Genomic DNA, 16,288 nt, shown 5'->3' on the forward strand with positions numbered 1-16,288 from the left:
GTAGAATATTTGGCTATTGGTTAATTCGTCATACCTCCCTGATAGCTAGAATTATTATTATTTTTTTTTTTACAAAATAACGATAATATTAAAGACAGACGAGACCAAATGCATGGTGAAAGGTAAAATCTTAATTTTGCAATTTGCTATTGAGACTGTTGGGTGGAGATGAAGATGAACAATACAGCTTATTGCCCTAAATAGACAGAGACAGAGACAGATAGATGCCCTTGAGGCAAATCCAAGGACATTTTTTTTTATCATTCTGTATTCTGGGCAGTTTCAAAATGCCAGGCAACAGAAATAAATAAAAATGGCCGGAAATGAGAATGTCACATTCTCGGCTGTCAAAAGTGTAATTCATCACAGAAGAAGAGTTGAGAACATAGCGGCTCCAGTACAGTACAACAGACTGCCTGTACTCATATACCTCATAGACAAGACCAACATAATGTCTTATTCCTTACACAGTACTGTACACTGACTGAACACAAACCACTGTACGGCTGTCCTATACCTTAAACCGCAGGATTGGTGACAGGAGGAAGGGAATGCTTCCTTTCTTCCTCCTTTCCTTGGAGTAATCGTTGATCTAACGTGACTGGATTGGGGAAACAAAGGTTCCACTATTTACCTTCTATCATCCAGACAGATCCCTGATCCATGTCAGATCAGTGATTACTTCAAGAAAGGGAGGGAAGAAGGAAGGATGCATTAAAGCAGTGGCCAAGATTTCACTTTCCCCTGCCTTTATCGAACCCCTCCCCCATCCCTCCTTCTCTGATCTTTGTATCCTTCTAAATCAAATTGAGCTTCAACTGCTTTCAATTGAAAATCCAGGTGACAACAACAGCTGTGGATGCCACTTCAGGTGACTTAATTAGCACCCTGCCCTAAAATACAGTACAATATAGGGGAAACATAATATTCCATTCTAGATTATAACAAGATTGGCTCTGCTCTGTATCAGCTGTTATCAGAACTGTTTGAAGGGGGTACTCCATTGCTAAATAAACAGTGGGTGTTTATCGACATTGGCCAGGTTTTTCTGTCAAATTACTTTTCTACAGTTGCTGCTACACACGGAGGCTCTTCTCTTTGGCTCTAATTAAATGTAGAAAATAAAATAATTTTAATGAGAGTCAAGGGACCGGGGATAAACGGATAGATTATCTTTAGAAAGAGCAGAACTAGCTCATTAAGGTGAGTTCTATCTCTGTGCACTGTGCTCTGTTAATTACTATATATAATGGCTTGGAATGTCTGCTAGTGCACTTGCTCCATCTACTGGTAACTCAGCAATGTGTGTGTGTGTGTGTGTGTTTCTGAGTGTGCGTGTCTGAGTGTTTGTGTGTGTGATCGTGCGCGTGCATTTGTGCAGACACATGTGTATGTGTGTGTATTTGTGCACCTGTTTTGCCTCCTCCCCCAGGCTGTCCCACATGGAGGCCACTAGCTTGGACACATCCCCGAACGTGGCGTTGGGGTTTGAGCCCTTGATGGCCGCCTGAGTGTCCCTGAAGAAGAGGGCATAGGCCGACACGGGCTTCGACGGCTCGTTGGGGTCCTTTTTCTTCTTCTTCTTCTGCGGTTTGGGCTTGGGCTTCATCATCTCCGAGGATGGCCGCTTCTCCCCTATCTGGAAGGGAGGAGTGATGGAGGAAAGAAGGAGAGGAGGAAGGAAAGAGGGAGAAAGGGAGAGGGAGAAAGGGAGAGGGAGAATTGTAAGCAACAATGGACATAAAATGTTCCCAACAAATAAGGATCTCAATGAAATCGGTTGTTGGTTCCACCTATTTTAATTCCATGGTTAGTCTGTGGAAGCTCAATTTATGTTGTTGTTGTCTATGTAGAAAGGGGGGTGCTGTAAATGTGAAAGGTCAACACTACTGAAAGAAACTGAACTATAGAACCGATGTCCTCACAATGGTATCACCATCAAGACAGTGGAGAGACAGGTAAGATCACCTCTTGTAGGGAAAACCCTCGACAAGGAAAGAGAGCAACACTGTTTTATTATTGACAAATACGACATGGATGGAACAGGACTACTCGATTTCCTCCACAAACAAAAACACAAAAGAGTGGACAAGAAAAGGAGGGTTCTGAGAAAAGCAACATCCCCTTCTTCTGAGAAGAAAAAGAAAACAAATCAATTTGGCTGAGGATAAGGGAGAATGGAGGCTGACAGAAAGCTGCCGCTGGTACGTAGCTCATTTTAGGACACACTCACCCTCAGCCCAGTATCTCTACCTCCCAAAAGTATGGTGAACATTTTAGGACACCCTCTGAGGGAGAGAAACTTGGCAGAGTACCGTGGTCTGGAGGAGGACACTAGGCAGTACCTTATCACAATAAAATGTTGTTTTATACTACTCATTCACTCTACATGCTGTTTTATACTCGACTTTGTGTGTGTGTTTGTTGTTTTTAATGTATTTCATTTTTGGGAGAGGAGAGAGGATGAGCAAGGCAATTATAAGTTCGGGATGATTAGGTGGCTATGCAAGTATGTGGGCCAGATTGAGAATTTAATTAATAAAATTATATTCCTGGGATGAGATTATCTAAAGGATTTCAGTAGACAAATTTCAAACTGCAGCTCTAAATAGTAATTTGTTGGATAAATAAAAGCACATCACAATTTATTTCAAGGACTATCTGCTGGGTTATTTAAGAATGATGATAAATGGCCATCATACTATATTTTCCACAGTAAAGTACAGTTTTTGTACATATATTTGACATTTACGTGAATCAAATGCATATGAATACATCTGTCATTTAGCACATAAAGCTTCGAAGAAGTCAAATCCAGGTCAACGTAGCCTCAGTGTGATTGTTTATGGAAATTGCATTCCTCCTGAAGTGAGTAGAGCCCATCAACCATTTGAGGAGAGGGAAGCAATTCAAACATTTAGTGGAAAGAGGCTGTAGCTAATGGAGGATGGAAGGGAGAAGTGACTGCGACTTGATGTGCCATTAAGATCACCGCAACCTGAGTCCTGGGGAACATAAAGAAAAATAATCACATTTGATAGCCTACATAATGACTGAATATATAATGATCAACTACAGTAGATGATTGAAAGACGAAATGAGGCCTCCCGAGTGGTGCAGCGGTCTAAGGCACTGCATCGCTGTGCTAGAGGCGTCACTACAGACCTGAGTTGTGTCATAACCGAAAGTGATCGAGATATTCCCATAGGGCAGCACACAATTGGCCCTGTGTTGTCCGGGTTTGGCCGGGGAGGCTTTACTTGGCTCATCACACTCTAGCGACTCCTTGTGGTGGGCAGGGAGCTTGCAGGCTGACTTCCGGTCGTCAGGTGAACGGTGTTTCCTCCGACACATTGGTGTGGCTGCCTTCCAGGTTAAGCTGGCGGGTGTTAAGAAATGCGGTTTGGTGGGTCTTATTTCGGAGGACGCATGACTCGACCTTTGCCTACTGAGGCCGTTGGGGAATTGCAGCGATGAGAAAAGATTGAAAAGGGGGATAAAAAACAAAGATGGGAATGAATGATGCATGCATTCAGAATGTCCCATGACTCAAGTGGGACCATTTTCAGGGCTTTTTTCAGGTGGCATGGTCACCATCACATGATTAGTCTATACAATCCATTTATCTCCAAATGCCATGTTAATGTTAGATTTGACTAAATAAATGTACTTTGAAAATGCTCTGTAAAAAAAAAACATTAATCCACTGCTCTCTTTTTAACAGGCAATCAGGGACACAAAACCATGTGAAAGAATACTGAATGATCACTTGACTAGCAACTATCAAACGGCAACTCTAGGATGTTTAAAAGCATTCCCATTTCATACAATCATCATGCATACTTATCATGGGATTAAGAGCTGGGGTTGTCTTGCTTTTAACTTTGCTTTCTAAACAGAAATGATTGCCTTTGAAATGTCATTGTTTTAGAAACCATTTGAAGCCGAAACAACATCTTCCAAACAGTATGAAATTAGCCCATCAGAATCGGAGGCTCCCGAATGTTTGGGTATAAGAAAAGAGGTCACTTGAATATAACTTTGGATGTGATGTGGATGTGGAATTGAAACGAAAGAAGATTCCCCTATTCAAATTGAAAATGCACCCATGCCTTTTTTTTTTTTTTTTTTTCTCTCTCTCTCTCTCTCTCTCTCTCTCTCTCTCTCTCTCTCTCTCTCTCTCTCCATTCCACAGACTGGTTTGGATAGTTTACATTTTTTATCCATGAGTGTGTGGTTTCATAAAAAAACAATCATCTCTCACGTTTATGCAATGAGGCAAAAAAAAGCGTTTGAAATGACATCTGTTCCCCTCTGCCTTTGATGTGAAGGGTGAATAAATTGGAGGAGAGCTAATGGAATGACAAACTGAAAAGCAAAATAATCTCCAGGAAAAATCATTTATATTTATAAATTGAAAGCGCGGCAAAACAAGCGAACTGCTAGAGACAAAAAGGAAATTCTCTCATTTTCCCTCTGTATTCAGAATGATAGTTGGCTACACTAGAAAGACAAGAAATTACACTTCAATGGAACATTGACTGAGATGGAATAGAATACTGATGAATTGGAATAGATGAGTAGCATTTGTTAAGCTGGGTAGTCTATACATTCAAGTGTCAGTACAGTAAAAGATGCTTACTGAAGGTATAAAGCGAGATTGTCTTTCAAATGAACTGAACCTGAAGATATATCCAGTCTTGTTTACAGATCTAAATAGTAATGGCCACTCTCCAACCACTACACTACACGGTCACCAATTGCTTATTGCACTTCACTATAAACATATAACAAATTGGTACATAGGCGATAAATACATTTTCAGTTTGCAAGTCAAGGACTGTATTTGAAAGTGTCAGGCCCAGGCCCATACAATCAGCATGGCTGTTGTCAGACATTTGAAGAGGGAGAGAGGAGAAGAGGGAGAGGAGGGAGTGGTTGCTGTAATTCTGAATGGACAGCACTGCACAGAGAAGATGAGATTAGATTTGACAGCCTGATACCTGCATCACTATCAAAACACGAGAGAGAAGGGTAAGAGAGAGGGGGAGGGGGAGAGAGAGAGACAGATAGATAGATAGAGCAAGTGAGAGAGAGAGAGAGAGAGAGAGAGAGAGAGAGAGATGGGGAGGAAGGGAGGGGTTGTTTAATCAGAGGCTCCAGCACATACCTATATTTACACATAAACTGAAAAGCAAAATGAAACCCAAAAAGGGTAAGGTTATCCCTGAAACATTTCCCAAGTGCTGCGTATCGATTTCAAATGTGTGGGAATGTATACACGCCATGGGCAGCGTACAGAGCTGACGAATAAGATCTATTGCTTTTTGGAGTGAGTGGAGTCAGTGAGGTACTTGATGCAAGTGGGAGCTATACGCTGCAGCCAGCAAGACTGGTTGAGCGGTGCAAGCACAGCTCAGCTTATTAAATACAAATCCTCGAACATCAACTAAAGATTGGGGAGGGAAAAATCTAATCTGTGACCTGTTCTAGCAAGAAAAGTAAGAGCAGTAACCAAAGCCTTCAAGTCTGTGGAAAATAGACCCTTCCAAAAGCACACTCTATAAGAGGAGGGCTTAATGCAGCTGTTGACCAAGCCTTTGTTGGTCCATAAATAGCCAAATGGGCATTGCTTTACTGTGATGACGGATCGCAATGTGTTTAAATTTACAGAGGATCCGGATGCTCCCAATGTGCATTCTGCAACTCTACATTATCTAATTATTGCTGGTTATAGATAAGGTCCAACGTTTTTCTTAGTCAAATCACATGGTCACAAGGAAAACCTCCCAGCCCTACCTATACCAGCAAGAGACTGACGTTTATGCTTAAACTATAAACCACACACATCTGGAAACCGTATCAACTCTTGTCATACTGTTCATCTGTAAGTAATAAGTCTGACTGAACGTCATAACCCTGAGTATATCCAGGCATATGTCCAGAGAACCACACAAATCAAATGGAAATACTGTTCAGCCCACACAATTATGAAGAGGAAGTGTAAATGCACATGTTATGGTATTGGCTCAGGAAATTGCAACCAAGGCAGACATTGAAAACCTCAGAACTCTTGATGATTTATGAGGAAAAAAAATACATTGTTTTTCATCAAACATAAAAGCCAAATTCTTCAATCCCATTTTGTTCAGAGATGTGTCAAATTCAAAAACGTCAACCTATTCTCATTGTCAGACAACCTTCTCATCTCCCTGCCTGATCACATCACCAGATACTGATTGCACAGAGCCTGATGCTCCTAATGTAAGCCTATATTCAGTAGTCAATAGTACAGACTTACAGACTTAACTTGCACACCGGACATAACATCGACCAATAACCTCCCATGAAGATGATAATTGAACAGGTAAAAATGAACCAAATCTCAAATTATGAGTGATTGGTCCTGTGTTGCTCAGTTGGTAAGAGCATAGCACTAGCAATGTGAACGCTGTGGGTTAAATTCCCAATGGGGCCACCAATATGAAAATATATGCTGTATAAGTCGCTATACGGATAAAAGCATCTTCTAAATGGCATGCATATTATTATATTATGAACAATGAACAACTGTCAATATTAAGGAGGTATGTAACTGGTTTCAGGAAGCTAGGCGTATGTCGCACGTTACTACTTCGCAGGAGAGGCATTTGAAAGTCTTTAAAAAAAATCTAAATGCATTTTTGGGGAGAAATGCCTCCTGGAACATGTGAACTTTCATGTTCCTTAATAACAAAAGTGTATTCCATCTGCAAATACGAAAAAAAATGTGTCAATTACGAGCCTAGTTGGATTAGCCACGGAAAAAGTGAGGAACCTTCCTGCTAGCCATGATTGTCTGAGATAATGGATAGGCTGGACATAAGTTTGGATTGGTGTTCCATGTAGCATGCTTCTGTCTATAACTTGAGCTGCTTAGTATGTGTTCATAGTCCTTTCTACCGATGTGTTTTTGAAAGATATAATGTTAGACATCGAGAACTACAAAAGTTTGCTACTTTTCTCAACAACATTGATACCCTGAATTTAGCAGGTGCTATCGACACATTTGTTGGAATGAGTTGTGATGGGCTACTTTCTGCACACGCCACGGTCAGTGTGAACAGGAGTGACCTGACACAATGCTGGCCAAACATGTAGCTACAAACAAAACTGAGTTAAATTGTTCCAGTCTGCCGTGAAGCAGAAATCAATTTACCAGGATAATTGCTAGTTATAGACTAATGTTAGCTAGATAACATTGAACCTAGTTGGTTAGCTTTAGCAACCGGCAGATTCATGCTGCAGCTATGACAATGTTTGTATTGGTAGTAATATGAGTTGGGATTATCCTGGTTCATTGTTTAGCTAGCTAGCTACACACTTCGCCAGATGATTACATGATCTATCAAAGTTACCCAGTTGTGTCTGGGGGTGGTTATAGCATTTCATTCACATGACCCATCAATTTAGACACGTGTGTCTTGGTAAGTGTCATCTAGGAATTATAAATATTTATACAAATATTTTTATCTGGAGACTTTCTGGTTTTGATATTGCTACTATGCAATTAACCATTTCACTGTACTGTTTACACATTCTGTATCCTGTGGATGTGACAAAAAAACTTTGATTTTATTTTATATAGTGTGTGTTTACCAGTGACAGTAATGAGAATAACAACATGACCTGCACCAAAGATTAGGATATAGGCCAAGGACTAGATAAAGTGTATTTTTACCTGGGGTTTTTCCATATTGTAGGCTACTACTTTACGACACTACTCATTCTGTTTAGCTCATGGCCTCACATATGAATCCTTAAAGAGGTGGGTGGGATTAAGACTTAAGAGGGTGTGAAAAATGCTGAATGGGTGCAGACAAAGAAGAGCTCTCCAGTAGGTGGACCAAAACATTCAAGGGCCATTTTCTCAAAAGTGGGGTTACAAGTTTATCAACTTTCAAACCACAATTATTTTCCCATTGTTCCTCAACTGCAGTGTATGACATACCGTTTTCTAGCTCTGAGTCTCCACTTGTATCCAATGTAAAAAACACAATTTCAAATTTTGCTACATAGGACTGAATCCAGGTGGTGGGTCTCATATTTCTAATGCCTCGCCCAGCGGTGGACCTAACTAATCAGCACAAATTGCTAAAGTTGAGGACTCGTATTTGGTAATGTGGCAAAAACAGTCCTAAGCGAAAACTAATTACATTAACACTTTGCTAACGAGATGTTGGAGAGGCCCCTGCAGGTCGACTCTTTATAAAGAGTGGCAAAGCATCTGCCACACACTTCCTGGCTTCGCTAGCGTTCTAATTGGCCCCAGTGGGTTGCTGTAGACGCAACCGTGCAATTTAAAGGGGGTGGGGGGAATAATTATTGTTTTCAACTCAAAATGGTATTCAGTCCCCCCAAAAAAGAAAAAAACCCTGAGTATTGGATTATATTTATATTTCTTTGTTTTATCTGACATGGTCCTCTGAACGGAGCTTTGCAGACTGAGTGGCAATACAAGAAGAGAAAAACAATTAGTCAAACATGAATGGTCTACCACGGCTGGGCTATTTCCATAGCAACAGCCTGAGGGAACAATTCAAACCCTTTATTGGCCTTTTGCTATGTTTCTCTGTAAACATCAGACCAGCAGGAGAGATGGCCGGCAACAGAAAGTCAGGCAACAGAGTCATCACAGAGCCACAACCTGTTCATATATCAATCAACCCTTACAAAAAAAGATTTCCATAAAAGTACAGTGACTGCAGTCGACTGTGGTATTTTCGATGCAGTAATTGCAGAATAACTGCAGTTATACTGCACTGTAACTGCAGTTATACTGCACTGTAACTGCAGTTATACTCATAGGGGAACTTTTATGCTCTATTGGAGAAAAAAAGGAAAGTACTCTGCAGAGCATTCTACTGCATTTTGAGATGACATATCTGGAGAGTGCCTTACCACTTTTTAAGGCACAATATGTAATTTCAACAGGCTAATCCTGCCACTTTGCTGAATGGGGATTGGTAACTACACTTACAGTACATACAGTGCATTCGGAAAGTATTCAGATCCGTTGACTTTTCCCACATTTTGTTACGTTACAGCCTTATTCTAAAACTGATTAAAAACAGAAATACTGTATTCACATAATTTTTCAGATCCTTTGCTATGAGACCTCGAAATTGAGCTGAGGTGCATACTGTTTCCATTGATCATCCTTGAGATGTTTCTACAACTTGGTTGGAGTCCACCTGCGGTAAATTAAATTAATTGGATATGATTTGGAAAGAAACACACTTGTCTATATAAAGTCCAACAGTTGACAGTGCATGTCAGAACAAAAACCAAGCCATGAGGTCGAAGAATTGTCTGTTAGAGCTCCGAGACAGGATTGGGTCGAAGCACAGACTCTTCCGAGAGCTGGCTGCCCGGCCAAACGGAGCAATCGGGGGAGAAGAGCCTTCGTCAGGGAGGTGACCAAGAACCCAATGGTCACTCTGACAGAGTTCCAGAGTTCCTCTGTGGAGATGGGAGAACCTTCCAGAAGGACAACCATCTCTGCAGCATGCCAGCAATCAGACCTTTATTGTAGAGTGGCCAGATGGAAGCCACTCCTCAGCAAAACACACATGACAGCCTGCATGGAGTTTGCCAAAAGGCACCTAAAGGACTCTCAGGCCATGAGAAACAACATTTTTTGGTCTGATGAAACCAAGATTGAACTATTTGGCCTGAATGCCAAGTGTAATGTCTGGAGTAAACATGGCACCATCCCTACAGTGAAGCATGGTGGTGGCAGCATCATGCTGTGGGGATGTTTTTCAGCGACAGGGGCTGGGAGACTAGTCACGATCGAGGGGCAAAGTACAGAAAGATCCTTGATGAAAACCTGCTCCAGAGCACTCAGGACCTCAGGCTGGGGCAAAGGTTCACCTTCCAACGACCCTTAACACACAGCCAAGACAAGGCAGGAGTGGCTTCGGGACAAGTCTCTGAATGCCCTTGAGTGGCCCAGCAAGACCCTGGTCGAACATCTCTGGAGGGACCTGAAAATAGCTATGCAGCGACACTCCCCAACCAACCTGACAAAGCTTGAGAGGATCTGCAGAGAACAATGGGGGAAACTCCCCAAATACAGATGTGCCAAGCTTGTAGCGTCATACCCAAGAAGAGTCAAGGCATAAATCGCTGCCAAAGATGCTTCAACAAAGTATTGTGTAAATGGTCAGAATACATAAGTAAATGTGATATTTCAGTTTTTTAAATATTTAATACATTTGCAAAACTGTCTAAAAACCTGTTTTTGCTTCATCAGTATGGGGTATTGTGTGTAGATTGATGAGATGTTTTAAATCACGTTAAGACTGTAAAAATAATAGACTGAAAAAGTCAAGGGGTCTGAATACTTTCCGAATGCACTGTACTGTAACTAGCCTTCAGTTAAAATGTAACTACTTTTAAATTGATAGAAAATATATGTAAAGGCTGAAGCTATGCATTGTGGTTTAGAAAGACTCAGGAGGTAATCAAGAGGTCCTTAGAAATCAGCAATGGCTTCACTACTAAACAAGGCTTGACATATGCCCATGTACAGTAGGAGCTAACTGCTTATGCAGAAAGCCAAGCTGATTTGAGCTTCTGCCGTAACCCATTAATTCAAGTCAAGGGTTATGTTCAACAAAAAAAGCATCAGTGAGCTTAGTCACAACCATAATCTCCTCCATGTGCACACCTTATGCAACATGCTCTGCCAGTAAGTCTCATACCTAGCCTCTTTCTCTCTGCGTTTCCTGCTGATGGTACAGCGATGGTGCCCAAACATAACGAGACAGGCTATTATGATGGCAGCTGGTTGCCATAGGTACTATATGCTAATTGTGAGGAGGGGGTGGGGTATTGTCAGAGCAACAGGCTTTGTTTGGCCTCTGACGTGCATTGTCTCATACGAAAAGACTAGATGATAAAGGGGTGTCAAAGTCACTTCACTAGTGTAGCACCACACCAAACATTTGGATCTCTTTCAAACACGATTTCACAAAAGAAAGAGAAACACATAGCGAGTTATAAATCAAATTATAATAAAAAAATATATTGTAAGACAGTGTATCTAAGAATAACATTTCCGTCTGTCTCCAATGTTCTTTGGTTAAAACAGGAAAATGAGCAACTGGTTCTGTGGCTCAGAGTTCAGGCCTGTTATTCTCTCTCATTATTCTAGCTCTATAATCTTCACTTCTTCGCCCCAAAGGATGTGCAGGACAAGTGACGTTACTGAGACATAAGGTAAATATTAACTTGCGGTTGTTGGGATAAAGAAATGCTCATGTACTGCTAATGAAAATGTTATGTTGATCCAAGATGGCGTAGCAGTCAGACGTCTTGTCGTGTCGTGTCCCTTGTATATATCGTTTTTTTTTCATATTTTTCTTCGCATATCTTTTAAAACATTTTGCTAAACCTCAACATCTAAATACTCTCCTGCAACCCGCCTCACAAAGTATTTATATTTACTTCGGATCCGGAACCCCTCAACTGAAGCTAGCCAGCTAACTACCAGCTATCAGGCAGCAAAACATTGCTAGCGGTCATCAGCTAACCTTTAGCTCGGAAAGCTCTCGCCAGTTCGAACAACGCGACTCTAACCAGAGCATAACGGACGTATTATTTTCATCCCCGGATTCCCACCGCAAACGGAACATTTCACAACTAGCTAACTAGCTAACCGCAACCTCGGATGATTAATCCTGGCTAGCGTTTCCATCCACTTAGCTTGAAGCTAGCCCGGCCAGTGCTCCTGTGATACCACCGAAGCATACTCCTGGACTACAATATCCGGACCCACGACTGGTCTATCGATGTCACCGCATGAAGAGGCATAAACAGACTTAACCCCATCGCGACATCCCCCAAAGGCTAACTTTCTAGCCCTTGCTATCTGCTTGCTTGCTAATTCGGCCTGCTAACTGCTAGCTTGTTTAGCCCCGGTCTGCTAACTGCTAGCTTGTTTAGCCCCGGCCTACTAACTGTTAGCTTGTTAGCACAGGCCTGCTAACTGTCTGAATCGCCGCGTCCCCAGCCAGCCCAACCACTCACTGGACCCATATTTACTTTCAATCTCTTTTCGATCTTTAATTCAATTATACCTTCCGGTAACCTGCCTCACCCAATGTGATACGGAATTGGTATTATTTTAAATTTTTAGAACACATTCAAGAACCTCCAGAAGCTAAGCAGATAACTTGTCTCACCTACTGTTTTAGCTAGCTCTCCCAATCAACACCTGTGATTACTGTATGCCTCGCTGTATGTCTCTCTCAAATGTCAATATGCCTTGTATACTGTTGTTCAGGTTAGTTATCACTGTTTTAGTTTACAATGGAGCCCCTAGTTCCACTCTTCATACCCCTGATACCTCCTTTGTCCCACCTCCCACACATGCGGTGACCTCACCCATTACAACCAGCATGTCCAGAGATACAACCTCTCTTATCATCACCCAGTGCCTGGGCTTACCTCCGCTGTACCCGCACCTCACCATACCCCTGTCTGCGCATTATGCCCTGAACATATTCTACCATGCCCAGAAATCTGCTCCTTTTATTCTTTGTCCCCAACGCTCTAGGCGACCAGTTTTGATAGGCTTTAGCCGCACCCTCATACTACTCCTCCTCTGTTCCGCGGGTGTTGTGGAGGTAAACCCAGGCCCTGCATGTCCCCAGGCACCCTCATTTGTTGACTTCTGGAATCGAAAAAGCCTTGGTTTCATGCATGTCAACATCAGAAGCCTCCTCCCTAAATTTGTTTTACTCACTGCTTTAGCACACTCTGCTAACCCTGATGTCCTTGCCGTGTCTGAATCCTGGCTCAGGAAGGCTACCAAAAATTCTGAGATTTCCATACCCAACTATAACATTTTCATTCAAGATAGAACTGCCAAAGGGGGAGGAGTTAGCCTGCAAAGTAATGTCATACTTTCCAGGTCCATACCCAAACAGTTCGAACGACTAATTTTAAAAATGACTCTCTCGAGAAATAAGTCTCTCACTGTTGCCGCCTGCTTTACTGACCCCCCTCAGCTCCCAGCTGTGCCCTGGACACCATTTGTGAATTGATCGCCCCCCATCTAGCTTCAGAGTTTGTTCTGTTAGGTGACCTAAACTGGGATATGCTTAACACCCCGGCAGTACTACAATCTAAGCTAGATGCCCTCAATCTCACACAAATCATCAAGGAACCCACCAGGTACAACCCTAAATCTGTAAACAAGGGCACCCTCATAGACGTCATCCTGACCAACTGGCCCTCCAAATACACCTTCGCTGTCTTCAACCAGGATCTCAGCAATCACTGCCTCATTGCCTGTACCGCTACGGATCCGCAGTCAAACGACCACCCCTCATCACTGTCAAACGCTCCCTAAAACACTTCTGTGAGCAGGCCTTTCTAATCGACCTGGCCCGGGTATCCTGGAAGGACATTGACCTCATCCCGTCATTGAGGATGCCTGGTCATTCTTTAAAAGTAACTTCCTCACCATTTTAGATAAGCATGCTCCGTTCAAAAAATGCAGAACTAAGAACAGATATAGCCCTTGGTTCACTCCAGACCTGACTGCCCTCGACCAGCACAAAAACATCCTGTGGCGGACTGCAATAGCATCGAATAGTCCCTGCGATATGCAACTGTTCAGGGAAGTCAGGAACCAATACACGCAGTCAGTCAGGAAAGCTAAGGCCAGCTTCTTCAGACAGAGATTTGCATCCTGTAGCTACAACTCCAAAAAGTTCTGGGACACTGTGAAGTCCATGGAGAACAAGAGCACCTCCTCCCAGCTGCCCACTGCACTGAGGCTAGGTAACACGGTCACCACCGATAAATCCATGATTATCGAAAACTTCAACAAGCATTTCTCAACGGCTGGCCATGCCTTCCGCCTGGCTACTCCAACCTCGGCCAACAGCTCCAACCCCACCCCCCGCAGCTACTCGCCCAAGCCTCTCCAGGTTCTCCTTTACCCAAATCCAGATAGCAGATGTTCTGAAAGAGCTGAAAAACCTGGACACGTACAAATCAGCTGGGTTTGACAATCTGGACCCTCTATTTCTGAAACTATCCGCCGCCATTGTCGCAACCCCTATTACCAGCCTGTTCAACCTCTCTTTCATATCGTCTGAGATCCGCAAGGATTGGAAAGCTGCCGCAGTCATCCCTCTCTTCAAAGGGGGAGACACCCTGGACCCAAACTGTTACAGACCTATATCCATCCTGCCCTGCCTATCTAAGGTCTTCGAAAGCCAAGTCAACAAACAGGTCACTGACCATCTCGAATCCCACCGTACCTTCTCCGCTGTGCAATCTGGTTTCCGAGCCGTTCACGGGTGCACCTCAGCCACGCTCAAGGTACTAAACGATATCATAACCGCCATCGATAAAAGACAGTACTGTGCAGCCGTCTTCATTGACCTTGCCAAGGCTTTCGACTCTGTCAATCACCATATTCTTATCGGCAGACTCAGTAGCCGCGGATTTTCTGATGACTGCCTTGCCTGGTTCACCAACTACTTTGCAGACAGAGTTCAGTGTGTCAAATCGGAGGGCATGCTGTCCAGTCCTCTGGCAGTCTCTATGGGGGTGCCACAGGGTTCAAATCTCGGGCCGACTATTTTCTCTGTATATATCAATGATGTTGCTCTTGCTGCGGGCGATTCCCTGATCCACTTCTACGCAGACGACACCATTCTGTATACTTCCGGCCCGTCCTTGGACACTGTGCTATCTAACCTCCAAACGAGCTTCAATGCCATACAACACACCTTCCGTGGCCTCCAACTGCTCTTAAACGCTAGTAAAACCAAATGCATGCTTTTCAACTGTTCGCTGCCTGCACCCGCACGCCCTACTAGCATCACCACCCTGGATGGTTCCGACCTTGAATATGTGGACATCTATAAGTACCTAGGTGTCTGGCTAGACTGTAAACTCTCCTTCCAGACTCATATCAAACATCTCCAATCGAAAATCAAATCTAGAGTCGGCTTTCTATTCTGCAACAAAGCCTCATTCACTCACGCCGCCAAACTTACCCTAGTAAAACTGACTATCCTACCGATCCTCGACTTCGGCGATGTCATCTACAAAATAGCTTCCAACACTCTACTCAGCAAACTGGATGCAGTTTATCACAGTGCCATCCATTTGTCACTAAAGCACCTTATACCACCCATCACTGCGACCTGTATGCTCTAGTCGGCTGGCCCTCGCTACATATTCGTCGCCAGACCCACTGGCTCCAGGTCATCTACAAGTCCATGCTAGGTAAAGCTCCGCCTTATCTCAGTTCACTGGTCACGATGGCAACACCCACCCGTAGCACGCGCTCCAGCAGGTGTATCTCATCCCTAAAGCCAACACCTCATTTGGCCGCCTTTCGTTCCAGTTCTCTGCTGCCTGTGACTGGAACGAATTGCAAAAATCGCTGAAGTTGGAGACTTTTATCTCCCTCACCAACTTCAAACATCTGCTATCTGAGCAGCTAACCGATCGCTGCAGCTGTATATAGTCTATCGGTAAATAGCCCACCCAATTTTACCTACCTCATCCCCATACTGTTTTTATTTATTTACTTTTCTGCTCTTTTGCACATCAATATCTCTACCTGTACATGACCATTTGAACATTTATCACTCCAGTGTTTATCACTCCACTGCAAAATTGTAATTATTCGCCTACCTCCTCATGCCTTTTGCACACAATGTATATAGACTCTTTTTTTCTACTGTGTTATTGACTTGTTAATTGTTTACTCCATGTGTAACTCTGTGTTGTCTGTTCACACTGCTATGCTTTATCTTGGCCAGGTCGCAGTTGCAAATGAGAACTTGTTCTCAACTAGCCTACCTGGTTAAATAAAGGTGAAATACATTTTTTTTAAATGTATGGGTTATGAATGTGTTATGAAGTCCCTTCAAATAAAGTGTCACTGGTTGTATTGTAGGCCTATGTGTGCTACACCCTTTCTTGCTTGCAGGCCTAAAGCAGCTGTGTTAAGCGGACGCGCTGGTGAAAGTAGGTAGTAGGGCCTAATCCTGAGAACTGACTCTTAACCCGAACCACAGTCGCTCTCTGGGTGAGAGTAATGGCTTCCTCGTGAGGGGGCCGCGGCTGCTATTGTAGAATCACAAAGCATTTAATTGAAACAAATGACTCTGATAATGGGACATTATCCCCCACAGGTTCGCTGTGTGCTAGGCTTAATTAGCGTTGCCCTAGCGATCGAGGACGAGCTCGCCATGCTGATCCTTCAAAG

General features: G+C 43.1%; 1 protein-coding gene across 2 annotated transcripts in view; it reads right to left on the reverse strand.

Moving 5' to 3' along the window:
* LOC112221611 (TOX high mobility group box family member 2) overlaps positions 1-16,288 on the reverse strand; it is a 115,691-nt gene that overhangs the window by 13,036 nt on the left and 86,367 nt on the right. For both annotated transcript variants that reach the window (XM_024383786.2, XM_024383785.2), the window contains exon 5: positions 1,412-1,639. In XM_024383786.2, the coding sequence (XP_024239554.1) occupies positions 1,412-1,639 (228 nt within the window). The remainder of the gene's footprint in view (positions 1-1,411; positions 1,640-16,288) is intronic.

Source organism: Oncorhynchus tshawytscha, linkage group LG22 (assembly GCF_018296145.1).
Source record: "Oncorhynchus tshawytscha isolate Ot180627B linkage group LG22, Otsh_v2.0, whole genome shotgun sequence".
NCBI classification, from domain to species: domain Eukaryota; kingdom Metazoa; phylum Chordata; class Actinopteri; order Salmoniformes; family Salmonidae; genus Oncorhynchus; species Oncorhynchus tshawytscha.